At 42.3% G+C, this 20,927-nt stretch overlaps 1 protein-coding gene across 4 annotated transcripts in view; it reads left to right on the top strand.

The window, feature by feature from the left end:
- The first annotated feature begins 1,187 nt into the window (after window positions 1-1,187).
- Window positions 1,188-20,927, top strand: part of LOC138961860 (GDP-L-fucose synthase-like) — a 24,474-nt gene continuing 4,734 nt past the window's right edge. For all 4 annotated transcript variants that reach the window (XR_011454327.1, XR_011454326.1, XR_011454328.1 and 1 more), the window contains exons 1-9: window positions 1,188-1,322; window positions 10,200-10,347; window positions 10,781-10,895; window positions 14,609-14,737; window positions 15,615-15,688; window positions 17,578-17,711; window positions 18,295-18,426; window positions 19,020-19,099; window positions 19,324-19,423. Coding sequence is in view for 1 of the 4 variants with exons in the window: in XM_070333536.1 (XP_070189637.1) it covers window positions 10,208-10,347; window positions 10,781-10,895; window positions 14,609-14,737; window positions 15,615-15,688; window positions 17,578-17,711; window positions 18,295-18,426; window positions 19,020-19,099; window positions 19,324-19,423 (904 nt within the window). In the remaining 3 variants the exon portion in view is untranslated. The remainder of the gene's footprint in view (window positions 1,323-10,199; window positions 10,348-10,780; window positions 10,896-14,608; window positions 14,738-15,614; window positions 15,689-17,577; window positions 17,712-18,294; window positions 18,427-19,019; window positions 19,100-19,323; window positions 19,424-20,927) is intronic.

Raw genomic sequence — 20,927 nt, 5'->3', positions numbered from 1 at the left:
CTCTTCTACAAAACATACCTAATACAATTACCAAAAAAACAAACAAGAAAGGTAATTTGTTGGAACGTTTGTTATTGAAAACAAACCTCGCTTAATAGAGTCACAAATATATCGAATGTTCGGCCGCTTGCCATGAAGGCACAAGCAAATGAATGAACATTCCACCAAGATAAGTTTTTGTCATTTATTGTTTGTCTGTGGACTTAAAAGACCGTTGAGTCAATATATTTGTGACTGTAACATATTGTTTTGTCAATAACAAACGTTCCAACAACTTACCTTTCTTGTTTTTTTATTCAGAATTTTGGAACGCTGGCAGTCTCTTTGTTTTTGGATTTTTGTAATACAATTACAATTTTCCCTATCTGTAATCTCAATCTACATTTTTTTTCTGTTCGTTCATCATTTTAATTTCCGGCCTTAACCGTAATTCATAATCAAAAATATATCTAATTTCCAATGGAGTTCCGTACTTATAAATCCCGATACACATTTTTGCAATTACAATAAGAACATGCGACACAGTTGCAGCTCACCCTATACATTTGAACATTCATGTTTTTCATCTGTTGCAGATAAAAGTTCAGGCCTCAAAATCATGGTCCCACAGGACTGTGAATCCAAATGGCTCTATTTAATGTATACTTATTACAAATAAAAATAACAATATGATTTCATCATTAATTAACTACTCATAATACATACATGTTTTATAAACATAAAACCCACAATTGTCGTGTCTGACAGCGCTATTCTGCCTCGTCAATTTCACTTCGTGTTGCGGCACGGGAAAACTGCCCCAGACCGGGATTGACGTGCGAAGCTGTATTGTCTCGGTTAAAAAAAAAAAATGCAGTGATTTCAGTTTTATTCTGTGATTACATCAGCTTGACTAAATGTAGTAAATTCGCCTTACGCGACTTGTTGTTTGTTGTATTAGTGTTTGAAAAAAAGTTCCCTTTTCAGCCCTTTGTTCTTCTTCAATTCAAAAAATATGAAAAAGAGTTATAGAGCAGTTAAACTGATGGCAAAAGAACTTGAAACCCAGTGCTCTTTACAATAGTTTACAATTGCGCAAAAACAGAAGGAATAGTCCTTTTGGTGCGTGTGTGAGAGAGAAAACCAAACCTTATTTAAAGCGCCTGTGCTTTCGAAGGGAGGTAATTAGAACGCGTACGCACAAGCGGAAGCAGACGACGCTGATGAATATTCATAGCTTCTTCCACGCGTCGCCGGTAGTGAAGTGAAGCATTCCTGTTTGAGCGAAAGCAGCAAGGAAAGCCGAAGACCAACAGCTCATTTGTTTGACAGAACAAAAAAAGGTTTGTTTGTTTGTTTGTTTGTTTGCTTAACGCCCAGCCGACCACGAAGGGCCATATCAGGGCCGGCGGAAAGAAAAAATGTAAAACTTTGTATGATGTTGTGTTGGTGTCCATGTCTGCCGTGTTCCATGTTCATGTTGCATGTTCGAAGGTATTCTGTGCGGCGGACATTCTCACTTTTTGTTTGTCAAAGGCCTCGCGTGACTGACAAACAAATCCAACGAACCATGCTTGTTGGAACATGGAGCAATGTTGAGTAATCACCGGTCAGCCTTCAGGTTGACAAGGTTTTGTGGCCTATGATTTTGCGTAGGCCTACTTCATTCATGGACTTTCCTGACCGAAGACACCGATTCAAGAGTTATAAAACCGTCCTGCCGAGTTTGGTCTAGTTTCACAATGTTTTTGCCAATTTTGGGTGTGGTTAATTCAGTAATTGCCATTATGCCAACAAAACTTCTGATCAATAGTTCGCACCCTCTTCACCCCCAGTCTCTCTCTCTCTCTCTCTCTCTCTCTCTCTCTCTCTCTATAGACAGGTACGGGTCCGACCTGTGCCTTAAACGCCCCATTCACCGATTCAGAATCACGCCAGTGCTTGATGCCTGGTTTTGGGTAAAGGTTTGTATACAGCACAATTACGGGCCTATGAGTGGCCTGGTGGCTAAGACATCGGCCTCCTATAATCAGAAGGTCGTGAGATCAAATCGCAGCCGCCTGGTGGGTTAAAGGCCGAGGTCCAACAGGCCAGAATACCCATGGGTATAGGCGGAGCCTATTTTCAGTGACCGACAGGTCTCAAGTTACCTAGTCTGGTGGATGCAGTGGCCAAGGCATTCCGCTTGATTAAACAAGCCAACAGCAGACTGCATACCTCGCCTTGGTGTGTGTGCCTTTCTTGTGAACCTCTGTAAAGTCCCGTTATGTGTGTGTGTGTGTGTGTGTGTGGTATTCACCTTTTTTTCTGACGGTTATTTGGAAGCATTATTAGTTGCAATAATTTATTCTCACACTAGCAATAAATCCTCTGAATGCAGATTACACGCACACACATACACACACACGCACATGCCGTCGCATGCGCGCGCGCATTTGTACACTTGTGCAATACAACTGAGCACATGGTGAAAGTTATGCAGTGCCATGCACTAATTCAACCGGTCAACCTGACTTCGTGTTGTAGACTAAAGAGTAGAAATACCCTCTCTCTTGGTGCAGAACCTGATGCTGAGTGGAAACTCGCACCAACAATCGGATGCCAAGAACTTGAGGGACCATCTACAGAGTTAAATGTGTCACTGCTTTCTGTACATGCATGTTTGAATGTTTCACCCAAGACATTGGCGCCACTATGTAGCTCTGTGTCTTGGTTTTACAGTTCCTAAGGTCGGTACCGTTTTCAAGACGAGTAGGTCAGTCTAGCCGGCTTTTGGAACAGTGGAACCCTTGTTACACAAACCGACTGCATTCTCTGAAGAAAATATATTGACCATTGTCTTTGCCATAATAAGCCAAATGTAAAGCCTGTGAATCTAACAAGTTGAAACTGACTTGTTAGACACCCTTATTTTGAACAAAAGATATAGTTTGCAGTTGTTAATAAAAATTACGCATGTGACCGTTGGCTTCAGGTTGACCAGTAAATCCAGATACATAACGGCACTGAGCGTGCATATACTGGCCGTATAAAATTTCATCTCACACGGCATCACTGCAGAGCGCCTAGAACTGTACCCACGGAATATGCGCGATATAAGCCTCATTGATTGATTGATTGATTTCGCTCCCCGAGCCCACATGTTTGGTTTTGTCTTAGGTAACCAAAATTTGCGGGAAGAGGAGAAATTTGGTGGGAAAACTTGCATTTAGTCAGTCAAGGCATGGTCTCGGGTCATCACTGTCCGGAGGAGAACAGCTTTGTGACTAATAAATGTTTAATTAGATAGCAGAGCATCACTATTGCTGGATGTGGATGAATATGATATCTGTGACAGACAGGGATTACAACATTTGCTGCAGAGTCACCTGAATAATGGTGTTTTAGTGTGTGAAAAAGTGAAGAAAGTGTCTTTCATGAGTCATGAGTGCCTGGTTCCAACGTGCATGGCTGTGATACGCGGTGTTCTACCGGAAACATCTCCCGCAGTGGGGCACTGCGGTTATGAAATCAAAGGCCCCTCCTGTTTTTGGAACCGCAGGAGCTTTCTAGTTTGCTATTAGGTAGATTTTTGGTTCCTCTTTCCTGTCATGCTCTCTTTTTCTTCATGAATTCTTTTCTTTTTTCTGCCTTCTTGCTCATTCACCTGTATTTTCTCCAAAAATCTCTTCTCTTGCCGCTTGTCTCGCGATTCATGTATAGTTTAATCTGTTAGTGTTCTGATGTAAGTCCAGCAGTACATAGGTTAAGCCTATTTTAACATACTGGAAACTGGTAATCTTCCAGTAGGTATTAATTTAGTTTTACAAGTGGCCCCCTTCATCCCCCCCTTCCTCGTCCTGATATGGCTCTGCGTAGTCGGCTGGACGTTAAGCAACAAATAAACAAACAAACAAACAAACCGGAAACATCAAGCAACGCGTATACAATTATTTTCTCTGGAAAAGTCTGCCATAAATTCAAGACATTGGTACTTTACTGATGATCGTATTCATTCACCAAATAACTTCAGCTTCCCTTTTCAGCCCAAGAAGAAAACTTTTTTTTCGGTTAAATATGTTTCACTTTAAAAAAAAAAAAAGTAATAAATACCAAACTAACATTCGTAAAGTGCAGACTATCTTTGAAACGATGTATTACAGGCATGGGAATTGTCCGCCGAACGGCGGATTTCCGCCCAATTATTTTTTTGTTCCGCCGAAAATGCAAAAGTGTCCGCCGAAAAAATAAAGGGGGGAGGCACACAAAAAAAGCACCGGTTACTTTGGCCTTTGCGCAAAAGCCCGCGAAAACTTTCCGTACTTTGTTCACGCACTGCTACCGCCCGCCTCAGTTATTGAACTTTTATGTTTGAAAGTAAACCAGATTGCACAGATTGTGTTACAAGTTACATTTTCCTGTTTGTCTCAACAGATCAATTTTTTTACAAATCTAAACCATATAATACATGTATATATTTTTGCTTCTTCAAAAAAGCAAAACTTGGTAAATTTTTGTACTAAAAACTCTGATTCTAAAAACAGAATTTAATGGCAAACTTGGAGCTCAGATGACACCAGATTGCACCATCTGGGTTCTTTGGAGAAAATTTTTTTCCGGGGGGGGGGGGGGCATGCCCCCGGACCCCCTAGTAAGGCTAGGCGCTTTGCGCTGTCGACTAAACGCTTCGCGTCTTCAGTTATAAATTTTCCGCCTTTTTTACAATTTTCAATTCCCATGCCTGGTATTAATTACAGAACGATTATTGAAAGTGTTTCACTCTTAGGCAGATTAACCAGTGGTGTCATGTAGCATCCATGGCGGCGCTCCCATGGGGTCGCCTTCACGCGGCGGGAGTGTTTCCACAGAGCTACCCCACCCCTTTACTTCTCTTCTTTTGTCTTATTTCTGCCTTACCAGTCCTTTCACCTATATTTCCTTCCAAGAAAACTCTCCCTACTATTCCCTGCAGTTTTCCAATTCTTTTCTTGTCTTATTTCTACCTGACTGGATCCATCACCTTTATTTCACTTACCAAAAGTCTTCTTTTCCACATCCTTATTTCTCTGCCCCCCGCATGTCGTAAGAGGCGACTAACGGATTCTGTTTCTCCTTTTACCCTTGTTGAGTGGTTCTTGTATAGAATATAGTCAATGTTTGTAAAGATTTTTGTCAAGCAGTATGTAAGAAATGGTTAGTCCTTTGTACTGGAAACTTGCATTCTCCCAGTAAGGTCATATATTGTACTACGTTGCAAGCCCCTGGAGCAATTTTTTGATTAGTGCTTTTGTAAACAAGAAACACTTAACAAGTGGCTCTATCCCATCTCCCCCCTTTCCCCTATCCCATCTCCCCCCTTCCCTCGTCGCGATATAACCTTCGTGGTTGAAAACGCCGTTAAACACCAAATAAAGAAAGAAAGAAATCCATGGCGGCCGCAATAGCGCGGAGTGACCGGAACTTTGGGGTCAGGCAACATCTGGTAAACGTTATGTGGCGGGTGTGTGCTGCCGAAAAGGAATGAGCGGTGCGTGGACATTATCTTTCTCGTGTCTTTAGCTCCGCCCACTGGCCACCACGACTGACAGCCGTTTGATTTTGAATTCAAATTTGGCGAGTGAATTTTTTTCCTGAAAGTACGTTATCCAGGGGTTATTATAAACACTTTTTGGGGTGCATGTGTGGTGTACACCTTCAAATGTTTGCTCGACAAAAATGGTGCTTTTGAGTTTGGTATAGACAGAGTATTTTTGAAAATATTTCAAGTGAGAGCTCGTTTCCTGAAAAGGGCTGGACATTAGACTGAAGTGCCACGCGCCGCTCTGCTTTTATACCCGACCCTCGGCCTTTAAGAGGAGATTTTTCCGATCTCCCAGGTCAATTTATGTGCAGACCTGCTGGTGCCTTATATCCCCCATCTTGTGTACACGCAAGCACAAGACCAAGTGCACTCGGAAAATAATAATAATAATAATAAGAACATTTATATAGCGCTAAATCAAAAACTTTCGTTAAAAAGGCTTGCTCTAAGCGCTTGACATCTAAACTAAAACGTCATTCACACTCTTTACAATGATGTACAAGAACTTCATGTCACGCTCTTTCATTCAGTATAGCACCATTCACACAGTTGTTATTCTGTACAAGACAATAAGTTAGTCTAACATTTAGAATGTTCATAAGATGAAAACAAGAGAAAACCAGACTGATTAAAACAACTGCTTAGTACTAACAAAGCATAAATCTTAATAATAACGTAATACATGTTTAACTGTTAAGACCATAAAAAACAAACAAACCTATATGCTAAAATAACTTCGAACTTTTAAGAACTTCTTATAAGATACACAGCACAGCTAGATAAACACCAGAATGATAAAACAAAAGGCAACTCGTTAAAACTATTAAATGCATCAATGTCTAAAACACAAAAGACTCAAATATAAAATACACAATTCTCTAAAATTGTTTATTAAAACTGAAACCGACCTGCTCAAAGTAAACCATACCCTGTAATCAATGTAAGATTTCAGTGGGTTATAGAAACACAAAAATACCCAGCATGCTTTCCCCGAAAGCGATGTATGGCTGCCTGAATGGCGGGTTAAAAACGGCCATACACGTAAAAATCCACTTGTGCTAAAACACGAGTGAACGTGGGAGTTTTAGCCCATGAACGAAGAAGAGAATTTAAAGCATGTAGGACGGATGCTTTGTGAGATCTGTGATGCCAAGTAGTATGTTACACGATGTATATATTGTAACCTCTGACAAATCAAGATACCTAGCTGCATTTAGTGGAGGATATAAGGCACACACGAAAGTGTATTGCCCATGACGAAGAAAATAAAATTAGGGTCAGTAGCTAGGTCAGTTACTTTTGTTTTTGTTGATTGACGTTAGTTAATGCTTTAATTAAAGTGTACTAGTACTGATGTGATCACACCGAAAGGCACGTATGTATCATAAGACTAGAGCAAAACATATAACTTATTATCAAATGTCCTCGCATTTCGTCTGTAAAGTGTAATGATTCAGTATGGTGACATAACAGGCAATTGCAAGAACCTGATCAACTATTTTCTCTATTCTATTTTGTAACTACACTGATAGACCTGCCTTCAGTGCATGCAAATATTAGACATTGATTACTTTTTGTATATTCAGGCCCAAATGGGACACTTCTAGGGGACAACCTTTTGACAGTCTCAAATCACGGTTTTAATAAATGCTGACGGGTGGCTGAATGGGTTCACACAGCAGTCAGTGGCTGAGGCCATAAAGTGCAGCTTTACTCATTGTCTTCCACTAGTTCCAGGTAGGGTTTTATATATCCGCTCAGACTGTTAGCTTCAGTCGCTTCCTGTAACGTCGATAACGCCTACATTCCAGCATGTTGATACAGTTACTACAACTCAACTCAACTCAACTCAACTCAAATTTTATTGGCTTCAATTTTCATAGAAGAATTTGTCTTGCGCTTGGGAGAAAGTAAGAGTATAACATATTCTAAGTGACCTGCTGCAGCACAGCTGCATGGTCTCGGCTATTAAAAAAAAACTTGGTCAAGATAGGTGGGGTACAAAGTGTTAAAAAGAGGGCTATGGCTGGGTCACTGTATTTGTGGTTCAGTGGTTTTTTTTATGCCTAGACATCTTTGAAGTCTTGTGATGTGACAAACCATGTGACGGGCGCAGTGGCGTGGTGGTAAGACGTCGGCCTCCTAATCGGGAGGTCGTGAGTTCGAATCCCGGTCGCAGCCGCCTGGTGGGTTAAGAGTGGAGATTTTTCCGATCTCCTAGTCCTAGGTCAACTTATGTGCAGACCTGCTAGTGACTTAACCCCCTTCATGTGTACGCGCAAGCACAAGACCAAGTGCGCACAGAAAAGATCCTGTAATCCATGTCGAGTTCGGTGGGTTATGGAAACACAAAAATACCCAGCATGCCTACTCAACGAAAGCAGAGTGAACTGACTATGCTCTGAGTATAGTGTGGGGAACCCTAAATGGGCAAACGAGCTCACACATAACCAGAAAATTCTGGAAAGCTGAAGAAGACGAACCATGTGACAACTATGTCATACGATGATTCTTGTCTTGAGGTTTCACTGCTTACGAAAAGTTAACTTTGAAGTTTGATGTACAAAAGAAGTAATTTCTTCTGAAAACAAACTTAAACCAGGTACATCGCTACTTGGGTTCAGGGCTGCAGGTACATACCACACTGAAGAGCCTGATCTTTAAGTCCAAGTATGTTTGTGGCCAAAACACTGCTATTTCACATTTGATTTATCTCTGAAACCGGATAGCCCAAACCGCGTTTAGCCAGTGTAGTAGCTATTGATGCTTGTATTGATTATTGATATGAGCAGCGTTTTTGTTGAGTTTGCACAGATGTTTTACACATCAAAATGTTGTTGTACCTGTACAGTATTATAGACATACTTTTTGTAATGCTTTTGCAGTTGCATTTGTTGTACAGTATTATAGACACACAATTTGTAATCCTTTTGCAGTTGTAACTAAGATAAGTGCAAGAACTGACTGCTTCTTCTTCTTCTTCGTTCATGGGCTTAGACTCCCACGTTCACTCATGTTTTTAGCACGAGTGGATTTTTACGTGTATGACCGTTTTTACCCCGCCATCCAGGCAGCATACGCCGATTTCGGGGGAAGAACTGACTGCTGATCAGGGATGTAGAAATACACTCCCCCTCAAATTGTAGCTTTCCCCTCAAGGAGGGGGTTACAACATATTGCTGAGGTACTCGGAACACACGTTTGTAATGGGAATTAAGAACTATGGTCCGGGGCACAAAACCTGTAAAGTGGGTTTGACCCCCACATGGCTTAAAGCCTTATGTGATGACTGTTTACTGTGTGGCTTAGCGTTATGTAATGACTGTTTACTGTGCCATAGCTTTCTAGCTGACAAGGACAATGATTTCACATGGAAGCCTTTGTTGGCACTGAATGTTGACTTTTCTTGTAAATTTGTTCCGCTTGTTGGTACTAAAGCTGCATGTCCCCCATTCCTGTACACATGTGGAATTTCCCTTCCTATTTCTTTATTGCTGCATCGATCTGCCTTTTCTGGAGTTTACCACCCGCAGGTTAGGGGGAAGAATTTACCCGATGCTCCCCAGCATGTCGTAAGAGGCGACTAACGGATTCTGTTTCTCTTTTTACCCTTGTTAAGTGTTTCTTGTATAGAATATAGTCAATTTTTGTTAAGATTTTAGTCAAGCAGTATGTAAGAACTGTTAAGTCCTTTGTACTGGAAACTTGCATTCTCCCAGTAAGGTAATACATTGTACTACGTTGCAAGCCCCTGGAGCAAATTTTTGATTAGTACTTTTGTGAACAAGAAACAATTGACAAGTGGCTCTATCCCATCTCCCCCCTTTCCCCGTCGAGATATAACCTTCGTGGTTGAAAACGACGTTCAACACCAAATAAAGAAAGTGTAGCTCTTAAAGGGGGGTTCCCCTGTATTACTGTGTGTCCAGTCTCTCCTGGGTGCTGGCTCAAGAAATAATCCTGTGACTGCATGACTTAAGTCCATGAATGTCTTAACCTTTGTGGTCAACCAATATAAATGATGGGGGTTAGTTTCTGAAAATAAAGACATCTACAAATGGACAGTCGTTCACTGATACTTGGGACTTATACAATGGTTTGTCAAAGCATGCTGTAGACCGAGTCTTTTAGAAAACCAGCTAGGAGTGTGAAGTTGATCCACAGCCATTTAGCAACATACTGTACCCCAGTGTTGTTCTCAGGCCCTTGTCTTCCGTCACTAACGCATACTTTTCGGATCAGACGCATTGGTTTGACCCCTGGCCCATTGACCGTCCGATAGTTTTGACATGTAGAAGGACTTCTGATGAACAAGGTGGGGTGTTTTTTCGTAGCCAGCACATTTCAGGCCTGAAAGTGGCAGTATTTTACTCGCCATGGCGAGTAGTAGAAACATGTAACTGGCGAGTAGAAATGTTCATCTAGTCTCCAAATGCAAGTAAAGTTGCTGAAACAAATTGTTGAATTGGCTAGTAAACTTTGCTCTCTGGCTAGTACATTTTCAGAATCACTAGCCAAAGGCGAGTACACCATTTGTTGGACTTTCAGGGCTGCATTTGGACCTATATGTAGTTTGAATCCAGGTCCAACTAATCTATTGTCCTCCAAGCCTGGGAGCAACACTAACATTGTTTCTCTGACATGAGCTTGCCTGTTGCAGATATCACCATGACAACTGAGAAGAAAGTGATACTGGTGACAGGAGGAACAGGATTGGTGGGTCGTGCCATCGAGGCCATTGTGCAGAAAGAGGAGAAACGTCCCGACGAGGAGTGGTACTTTGCTTCTTCCAAAGACGCTGATCTCTCGTAAGTCATGTTTGTTGCTGTTGTATTTAACATTTGCAATGTCAGTGAGTGAGCCAGGGTATATGGAAGAGGAACTATATGGAAGAGGAAAGAGCAGTAACAAGCAAGCATAGTAAATACCAATGTTCTAGCAGGGCTGGTTATGCTGTAACAGCATCAAGGGCTATTGTGGCTTGAACTGGTACGGTTTTAAATGCAAAACTGGTTATTTCGCATGGCTATATTGCGTAGCTTTTGAGAAGGAGAGCTGACTAGGTATTCAGAACCATTCGTTGTTTCTAGTTTTTCATTGTTCTTTTCTTGCCACACATTACGGAGGGCAGCCAGGGTTCATAACCCTAAATTGAGACCAATCGGTGACAGAGCTCTTTTTTTGGTGAATAAAATATTGGTTTTAGTTAACCAGTCTTTCTTATTTTGTTCTCCCACCCAGCGATCGCGCTGCGACAGAGAAGCTGTTCGACAAGGTGAAGCCTACCCATGTCATCCACCTGGCTGCTCTGGTCGGGGGTCTCTTCCGCAACCTCAAGTACAACCTGGACTTCTACGTAAGTGAAGCATTGACATTTTCTGCTAGCATTGTGTATAATAGGGTTAAACTTTACTGTGCTCAATGGAAGCTGCTGACCGGCCCATAATGCACTTTGCTCGCCTCAAGCAGTTGCCTCGCCCCCTCCGATTTTACTCTCTCCAATCTCTCCAACTTCACCCCCAATTTTCTCACGTTTTGCCATGAGTGGCATTTTGCCTGCTTATCATAATTCATCTGTCACCAGCACACTCACTCTAATTTACACACACTTGCAGGCACAAGTCACAATTGGATTTTTTCAACTTGGTCTGCACAATAAACGTATATGTTCCATCACAAATATACAGGGGGCGAGTTGTCACTGCCTGCTGTGGCGATATAATACCCCTGACAGATTGAAAACAAGCAGAGCATGAAGTCAGCTACTACAAAGCAGAGGCCAAATATGGGAGGGGGGCATTTAAGAACTGTGCTCGGGTGGGGACTTAACATCGGTCATGGTTCAGTACTGTTTCCCTAGTGACCCCTCAACCATAACTTGAGAAGGAATACCACCAACCGGTCAGTAGCAGCCACCTCCCTCTTCCTCAATTAACCTCACCCTCACCCCTCCCCTTATCAGTGTAGGAGCTTCCCCCCCCCCCTCACCCCTTGGCCTTTTTCTGACCCCTCCCTCCTTTTATTGTTGTTCCTCACTGGCCATGCAGTTCTCAAGAGCCTCCAATAATAACATGTTGTAACCGCCAAAGCAGTATCTTAGCAATGTAATATTGACTGAAAACATTCACAGATTTTTCTTTGTACCAATTGCACCAGTTTGAAGACAGTTCGCTGTTAAATAATGCAGAGAAACAGGGACAAACAAGAAAGCAATGAAAAACTTATGTAGTAAGCTTTTATACTTTGTATTGTTGTCCACTACAAAGACTTTTTGACTCACATGCGAAGCAAAAGTGAGTCTATGTACTCACCCGAGTCGTCCGTCCGGACGTCCGTCCGGACGTCCGTCCAGTCTATCAGTACCAAATTTGGCAAGATGGTGTATGATGACAAGGCCCCAAAAAACATACATAGCATCTTGACCTTGCTTCAAGGTCAAGGTCGCAGGGGCCATAAATGTTGCCTAAAAAACAGCTATTTTTCACATTTTTGACTCACATGCGAAGCAAAAGTGAGTCTATGTACTCACCCGAGTCGTCCGTCCGTCCGTCCGGACGTCCGTCTGGCCGTCCGGAAAACTTTAACGTTGGATATTTCTTGGACACTATTCAGTCTATCAGTACCAAATTTGGCAAGATGGTGTATGATGACAAAGCCCCAAAAAACATACATAGCATCTTGACCTTGCTTCAAGGTCAAGGTCGCAGGGGCCATAAATGTTGCCTAAAAAACAGCTATTGTTCACATTTTCCCCATTTTCTCTGAAGTTTTTGAGATTGAATACCTCACCTATATATGATATATAGAGCAAAGTAAGCCCCATCTTTTGATACCAGTTTGGTTTACCTTGCTTCAAGGTCAAGGTCACAGGAGCTCTTCAAAGTTGGATTGTATACATATTTTGAAGTGACCTTGACCCTGAACTATGGAAGATAACTGTTTCAAACTTAAAAATTATGTGGGGCACATGTTATGCTTTCATCATGAGACACATTTGGTCACATATGATCAAGGTCAAGGTCACTTTGACCCTTATGAAATGTGACCAAAATAAGGTAGTGAACCACTAAAAGTGACCATATCTCATGGTAGAAAGAGCCAATAAGCACCATTGTACTTCCTATGTCTTGAATGAACAGCTTTGTGTTGCATGACCTTGGATGACCTTCACCTTGGGTCAAGGTCACATTGCATTTTGGTAGGAAAAATGTCTAAAGCAGTTCTTAGTGTATGATGTCATTACTAGGTTTAGTTATTTGACCTTGACCCTGAAGGTCAAGGTCATGTAAAGGTCAAGGTCAAGCATGTGAGTCGTATGGGCTTTGCCCTTCTTGTTCCCATTTTCTCTGAAGTTTTTGAGATTGAATACCTCACCTATATATGATATATAGGGCAAAGTAAGCCCCATCTTTTGATACCAGTTTGGTTTACCTTGCTTCAAGGTCAAGGTCACAGGAGCTCTTCAAAGTTGGATTGTATACATATTTTGAAGTGACCTTGACCCTGAACTATGGAAGATAACTGTTTCAAACTTAAAAATTATGTGGGGCACATGTTATGCTTTCATCATGAGACACATTTGGTCACATATGATCAAGGTCAAGGTCACTTTGACCCTTATGAAATGTGACCAAAATAAGGTAGTGAACCACTAAAAGTGACCATATCTCATGGTAGAAAGAGCCAATAAGCACCATTGTACTTCCTATGTCTTGAATTAACAGCTTTGTGTTGCACGACCTTGGATGACCTTGACCTTGGGTCAAGGTCACATGTATTTTGGTAGGAAAAATGTGTAAAGCATGTGAGTCGTATGGGCTTTGCCCTTCTTGTTAGTTCAAATTGTAGGTCTTTTGTGTCAGGACGGTAGCTTTTGATCCGGCCTAGTTCATTTTGTTGAGTTTAGACTAGAACATTTGTTTGATAGTTTAAGGAACACCCCTGGAATGTAACAGTTAAGGTACCCTTTGGAATTTTAACAGTTAAGGTACACCCCTGGAGTTTTAACAGTTAAGGTTCACCCCTGGAGTTTTAACAGTTGAGGTTCAACCCTGGAATTTTAACAGTTAAGGTTCACCCCTAGAATTTTAACAGTTAAGGTACACCCCTGGAGTTTTAACAGTTAAGGTTCACCCCTGGAGTTTTAACAGTTAAGGTACACAGTTAAGGTTCTCCCCTGGAATTTTAACAGTTAAGGTTCTCCCCTGGAATTTTAACAGTTAAGGTTCTCCCCTGGAATTTTAACAGTTAAGGTTCTTCCCTGGAATTTTAACAGTTAAGGTTCTCCCCTGGAATTTTAACAGTTAAGGTTCTCCCCAGGAATTTTAACAGTTAAGGTTCTCCCCTGGAGTTTTAACAGTTAAGGTTCTCCCCTGGAATTTTAACAGTTAAGGTTCTCCCCTGGAATTTTAACAGTTAAGGTTCTCCCCTGGAATTTTAACAGTTAAGGTTCTTCCCTGGAATTTTAACAGTTAAGGTTCTCCCCTGGAATTTTAACAGTTAAGGTTCTCCCCTGGAATTTTAACAGTTAAGGTTCTCCCCTGGAGTTTTAACAGTTAAGGTTCACCCCTGGAGTTTTAACAGTTAAGGTTCTCCCCTGGAGTTTTAACAGTTAAGGTTCACCCCTGGAGTTTTAACAGTTAAGGTTCACCCCTGGAGTTTTAACAGTTAAGGTTCACCCCTGGAGTTTTAACAGTTAAGGTTCACCCCTGGAGTTTTAACAGTTAAGGTTCACCCCTGGAGTTTTAACAGTTAAGGTTCACCCCTGGAGTTTTAACAGTTAAGATTCACCCCTGGAGTTTTAACAGTTAAGGTTCACCCCTGGAATTTTAACAGTTAAGGTTCACCCCTGGAACTTTAGTTGGGCTGCAGCCAGAGAGTTGAGAAGCAGACAAGAGCAGCAGCTTCACATGTATCTTTAAACATACGGTTAACCAGACAATTCCATGTAAAGTGCTTCGTTCCTGCCCAAATATGGTCATTTGCTGTTGTTGATAATCTGTAGCTTTCATGTGTCTCCGGTTACTATGTTTCAATATTGACTCAAACATGAGATTTTTGTGTGTGCAGAGAATCAACACGTTGATCAACGACAACGTGCTGAACCTGAGTCATGTGAAAGGTGTGAAGAAGGTGGTGTCCTGTCTCTCCACCTGTATCTTCCCCGACAAAACCACCTACCCCATCGACGAGACCATGGTGGGTACAGAAGAACCACACTTTTAAGACCTACACAAATCTGAGAAAATTGGGTCTTAAAAAGGAGAGTGTTGTAGAAAGGGGGGTTGCAGAGGTTATAAATGGAAACAGGGAAGGAAGTCTTAAATTGGGGGGGGGGGGGGGGGGGGGGGGGTGTGTTCGACTGTACACTCTCTGCCTTTCAAACATGTCAGTCTGACGTGTAACTGTCTTTGAAAAAAGACCCCCAAAAAAGGTGCAGTGGTACCTGTGATGTGATGTCCTTGTGATGAGAGGACACCTACTATGAAAGGACACCATTCATTTTGTTGTCCTTTTGTCAGTTCAAAATATACCTGTCATGACAGGTCACCTGCAATGTGGGGACACCTTTACTCCGTCCAAAGGGTTTCATCACAGGTACTGCTGTGCGTAAATTATGTGCAATTGCTGCAGGAAAAGAATAACTTAATTGAATTCTTATTTACCTACTTGTGTAGAAATGATGGGTCATTATCACCCAGACGTCCAGGGTTCATTCAGCCCTCAAGCAGTGATGACATTCTTTAATGTTGTGTTTTTGTCTGTCTGTCTGCTGTTTTCTTGCTCACCTGAATGAGAGTGTCTCTGTCTGCCAGTCTGTCTGTGTATGTCTGTACTAGTCTTTCTGAGAATGACTAAACAAAATGTTAAAATAAATAAATAATTAAAGGTTTGCCAATAATCAAACGTTCTAATAACCTAGAATTCTTGTTTTTTGATTCTGAATTTTGGAACATAAGCAGTCGATCAGTTTTTGGATGTCAGTCATTGCGTGTGCTTTCTTTTCATGAGTCATTTTTCTCATTTTCTTCATCCTTTTATTCTCCTAATACAATTGTGCAATATTGACACCCAGGTGCACAACGGGCCGCCCCATTCCAGCAACTTTGGCTACTCCTTCAGCAAGCGCATGATTGATGTTCAGAACAGGTAACACATTCATTCATTTCATTTATTCTATCATCCCAATGCTGGGAAATTCGGGTCGCTTCCTCCCAGTGGAAAGCTAGGAGTAACAAGAGTAGCACTACCCAGGTGTGTGTGTGTTTAGGTGTAATCAGCCATCGGAACTTATGGCACAATGACCGACGCCCTTGGTGTGCCACTGTGTTTAGGTGTAATCAGCCATCTGAACGTATGGCACAATGACCGACGCCTTTGGTGTGCCACTGTGTTTAGGTGTAATCAGCCATCTGAACGTATGGCACAATGACCGACGCCCTTGGTGTGCCACTGTGTTTAGGTGTAATCAGCCATCTGAACGTATGGCACAATGACCGACGCCCTTGGTGTGCCACTGTGTTTAGGTGTAATCAGCCATCTGAACGTATGGCACAATGACCGACGCCTTTGGTGTGCCACTGTGTTTAGGTGTAATCAGCCATCTGAACTTATGGCACAATGACCGACGCCTTTGGTGTGCCACTGTGTTTAGGTGTAATCAGCCATCTGAACGTATGGCACAATGACCGACGCCTTTGGTGTGCCACTGTGTTTAGGTGTAATCAGCCATCTGAACGTATGGCACAATGACCGACGCCCTTGGTGTGCCACTGTGTTTAGGTGTAATCAGCCATCTGAACGTATGGCACAATGACCGACGCCCTTGGTGTGCCACTGTGTTTAGGTGTAATCAGCCATCTGAACTTATGGCACAATGACCGACGCCTTTGGTGTGCCACTGTGTTTAGGTGTAATCAGCCATCTGAACTTATGGCACAATGACCGACGCCTTTGGTGTGCCACTGTGTTTAGGTGTAATCAGCCATCTGAACGTATGGCACAATGACCGACGCCTTTGGTGTGCCACTGTGTTTAGGTGTAATCAGCCATCTGAACGTATGGCACAATGACCGACGCCCTTGGTGTGCCACTGTGTTTAGGTGTAATCAGCCATCTGAACGTATGGCACAATGACCGACGCCCTTGGTGTGCCACTGTGTTTAGGTGTAATCAGCCATCTGAACGTATGGCACAATGACCGACGCCTTTGGTGTGCCACTGTGTTTAGGTGTAATCAGCCATCGGAACTTATGGCACAATGACCGACGCCTTTGGTGTGCCACTGTGTTTAGGTGTAATCAGCCATCTGAACGTATGGCACAATGACCGACGCCCTTGGTGTGCCACTGTGTTTAGGTGTAATCAGCCATCGGAACTTATGGCACAATGACCGACGCCTTTGGTGTGCCACTGTGTTTAAAATGAAAGGTCTTGAAAGCGGGGTTCCACTGTACTCATTAACTCATCTTGTTTTGTTGGCTCACGAAGTGTAGCCTATGCGATCGTAACTTTGTCTGTCTGTGCGTGCGTGCGTGTGTATGTCTGTGGTAGAAACTTTAACATTTCGTCATTTGAAGACGTCACATTATGGCGTAAGAGGGTTAGACGTCACGCGAAGGAATGTCTCGGTCATTGTTATTTTGAGCGCGCCGAGACTAGTTGGCAGTCGTGTCTGTAAGTAGGCTACATGCAGACAGACAGATCTAGATCTAGTGTCTCGCTTTCTTGCACAGTGTCACCTATGCTTACTGTGTGTGTGTGTGTGTATGTGTGACGGAGTGATTGAGTTTGTGTTACTGTTTGTCGATTTCTTACGTGAGCCTTGAAGGCTTCGCTTCTTGTTTTATTTAGCTTGTTGAACATTTTAGTGTTTTTCAAAGTGTATGGTTTAATATAAAAAGTGATGTATGCGTGCCGGTAATCCCTGGAGTAAAAAAAAGCCTGTTTTCAGGGCGTACAATGCGCAGCTTCGAAGGTTTATTTTGTTTTTGCGTTTTTCAAAGTCCATGGAGTAAAACAGAAAGCCTTGTTTTCAGGGCATACAATGCACAGCACGGTAGCCAGTTCACAGCAGTGGTACCGACCAACGTTTTCGGTCCGTACGACAACTTTAACCTGGAGGATGGCCACGTGTTGCCTGGTCTGATCCACAAGGTCTACACTGCCAAGCGTGAGTGTCGTCTGTATCTCCTCTTACGCCCCCTCACCCCTGTGTGTGTGTGTGTGTTTGCTCTAACAGGAAACTGATCAATATTTAATTTTAAGAAGAAATAAGTAAACAAACAATACCGAAGTATGGGTGGTGAGATACCTCAGTCGGTAGTGGCGCTGGCTTGCAACCGGTTGTTGTTAGTGGTGTGGATTTACTTCCCAGAGTCATCTTTATGCAGACTCTTCTCAGTGTCCGAACACCCCCATGAGTATGCGTGCACATGATGAAGATCGCAAGTTCACAGCCAAAGTCTCAGGGCTTGGAAACATGAATAGAGGCATGTACCATACCGTATAACAGCTCGCTTTTGCCCAGTAAGAAAGAAGCCCAAATTTCCATGAGGGTAATTAACCTCACAGAAGGCCATGATACAAATACCAAATACCAAAAATACCCAAACCCAGTTTTCAGTTCAAATCCAGACAGAAAACAGTCCAGTTGTTACTACACAGCCTAGCAAAGTTGCATCCATTCTATATTCCCAAGATACAGGCTAAAAGTTTCATGTCTCCGATGCTGACAAAATGACCTTGATCCACAGAGGAGAACAAGCCGTTTGTGATCTGGGGCACTGGGTCGCCACGACGACAGTTCATCTACTCTCTGGATCTGGCGCGTCTCATGATCTGGGTGCTGCGGGAATACCAGGAGATCGACCCCATCATCCTGTCAGGTAAGGCCCATGTTTTTGTGAGCGCAGGGCCAGTGTGCACGAGAAAGTGCCCAACTGGGTGGGACCCAAGCACTCGTTTGTATTTGGTTGGCATTGGTTGAAATCTAACAACTTTTTAACCAATCCAAACCAGCACTGGGTTCCCACCCAGTTGGGCACGTTTTCGTGCAGACTACCACTGGTGTAAGAAAGAGGTAAGTGTTTCCTGTAGCTACTCCCTGTTTTAAGAGTGTTGGGAAGAGTGCATGTCATCGGAGGATACTCGGAACCAGTTGAAAGTGTTTTTACCTCACAGGTATTTTTTCAAGACAAAAATACCATGGTTATTGACCTGCTTACAGCAGAGTATGTTTCGTTCTATTGAAAAGTCTAGTTCATTTCCTTGATAAAGACCCCCCAAAAAGGTTGGTAGGTCATTTTATTATTTTTACTTTTATTTTTTTTTATTGACGTTTGTCTTTCAGGCATAGTTGGCTTTTTATTGGCCGGTAATGCATTTTGATACGTGTGAGTTTGCTAAGTTTTTTCTAATTGTTTGTGGACGAGACATGAGAATGTGCAGTTAGGTATTTAATGGTGTGCAATGTTTTCAGTGGGAGAGGAGGATGAAGTGTCCATCAAGGAAGCCGCAGAGACTGTACTGGAGGCCATGGAGTTCAAGGGAGAAGTTGTTGTATCCTTTCATTGCATTTGATTCATGGATTCGTTGATTGACTGACTTATTTACTGGTTGATTTATTGTTCATTGATAATCTGCTTGATAGCTGGTCAGAAGAGATTACTCGGATGGATTGGCAGTGTTTGGTGTAGTGGCAAGAAGGGGGCCAAAGAGAATAAAATACCCTGTTAAAGGATGCAACGTAGATTTTCACTGTCAGATTCCTTGACAACGGCCAGTTGGACACATCCAAGTCTGACGGACAGTTCAAGAAGACTGCCAGCAACGGCAAACTCAGGAAATATCGCCCTGACTTCAAGTTCACCGACTTCAAGACAGGTTGGTGAAAACTCAACTCAGGTGTTTGATTCTGATAAAAATGCAATCTGGTGTTCAAGAGTTGTCATTTTTGTGCTTGAGATTATCTGTGGCATATTTCTCTCTCCTGTCTATCCATACATGCACACAAAATACTACAGGGGAACCCCCTTTTAAGACCTCATGATTTGAGACTTCCTCGCTTGAAAGACGCTTTTTCACACTTTCTGTTCATAACCCCTTAAAAATGTACCTCCATTTTAAAACGTTTTTAAGACCTGATTTTCTCAAGATTTTTTTTGGTCTTTTAAAAGGGGGTTCCACTGTATTTGTATTCTCTTGACCAGGAGAGTAAAAAGATAATGGATGCTGTTCCTTAAATGGACACAGAATGCACATTTAACGAGCTTTTTGAGTCACTTGAGAAAAAGTGACTCTATGTAATCGGTCAGTGTTAGTCTGTCCGGCCGGCCGTCCGTAGACACCACCTTAACGTTGGACTTTTCTCGGAAACTATCAAAGCGATCGGGCTCATATTTTGTTTAGTCGTGACCTCCAATGACCTCTACACTTTAACGATGGTTTCGTTGACCTTTGACCTTTTTCAAGGTCACAGGTCAGCGTCAAAGGAAAAATTAGACATTTTTGAGTCACTTGAGAAAAAGTGACTCTATGTAATCGGTCAGTGTTAGTCTGTCCGGCCGGCCGTCCGGCCGACCGTCCGTAGACACCACCTTAACGTTGGACTTTTCTCGGAAACTATCAAAGCGATCGGGCTCATATTTTGTTTAGTCGTGACCTCCAATGACCTCTACACTTTAACGATGGTTTCGTTGACCTTTGACCTTTTTCAAGGTCACAGGTCAGCGTCAAAGGAAAAATTAGACATTTTATATCTTTGACAAAGTTCATCGGATGTGATTGAAACTTTGTAGGATTATTCTTTACATCAAAGTATTTACATCTGTAGCCTTTTACGAACGTTATCAGAAAAACAAGGGAGATAACTAGCCTTTTCTGTTCGGCAACACACAACTTAACGTTGGGCTTTTCTCGGAAACTATAAAAGTGACCGGGCTCAAATTTTATGTGAACGTGACTCATTGTGTTGTGAATAGCAATTTCTTCCTGTCCATCTGATGCCTCATATAATATTCAGAACTGCGAAAGTGACTCGATCGAGCGTTTGCTCTTCTTGTATATCTTTGACAAAGTTCATCGGATGTGATTGAAACTTTGTAGGATTATTCTTTACATCAAAGTATTTACATCTGTAGCCTTTTACGAACGTTATCAGAAAAACAAGGGAGATAACTAGCCTTTTCTGTTCGGCAACACACAACTTAACGTTGGGCTTTTCTCGGAAACTATAAAAGTGACCGGGCTCAAATTTTATGTGAACGTGACTCATTGTGTTGTGAATAGCAATTTCTTCCTGTCCATCTGATGCCTCATATAATATTCAGAACTGCGAAAGTGACTCGATCGAGCGTTTGCTCTTCTTGTTCTCTTTTAAATGGACACA

The sequence above is a fragment of the Littorina saxatilis genome, linkage group LG3 (assembly GCF_037325665.1).
Source record: "Littorina saxatilis isolate snail1 linkage group LG3, US_GU_Lsax_2.0, whole genome shotgun sequence".
Classification (NCBI taxonomy): domain Eukaryota; kingdom Metazoa; phylum Mollusca; class Gastropoda; order Littorinimorpha; family Littorinidae; genus Littorina; species Littorina saxatilis.
Note: the sequence above shows the minus strand (reverse complement) of the source record. Positions and strands in the feature narration are given on the sequence as shown.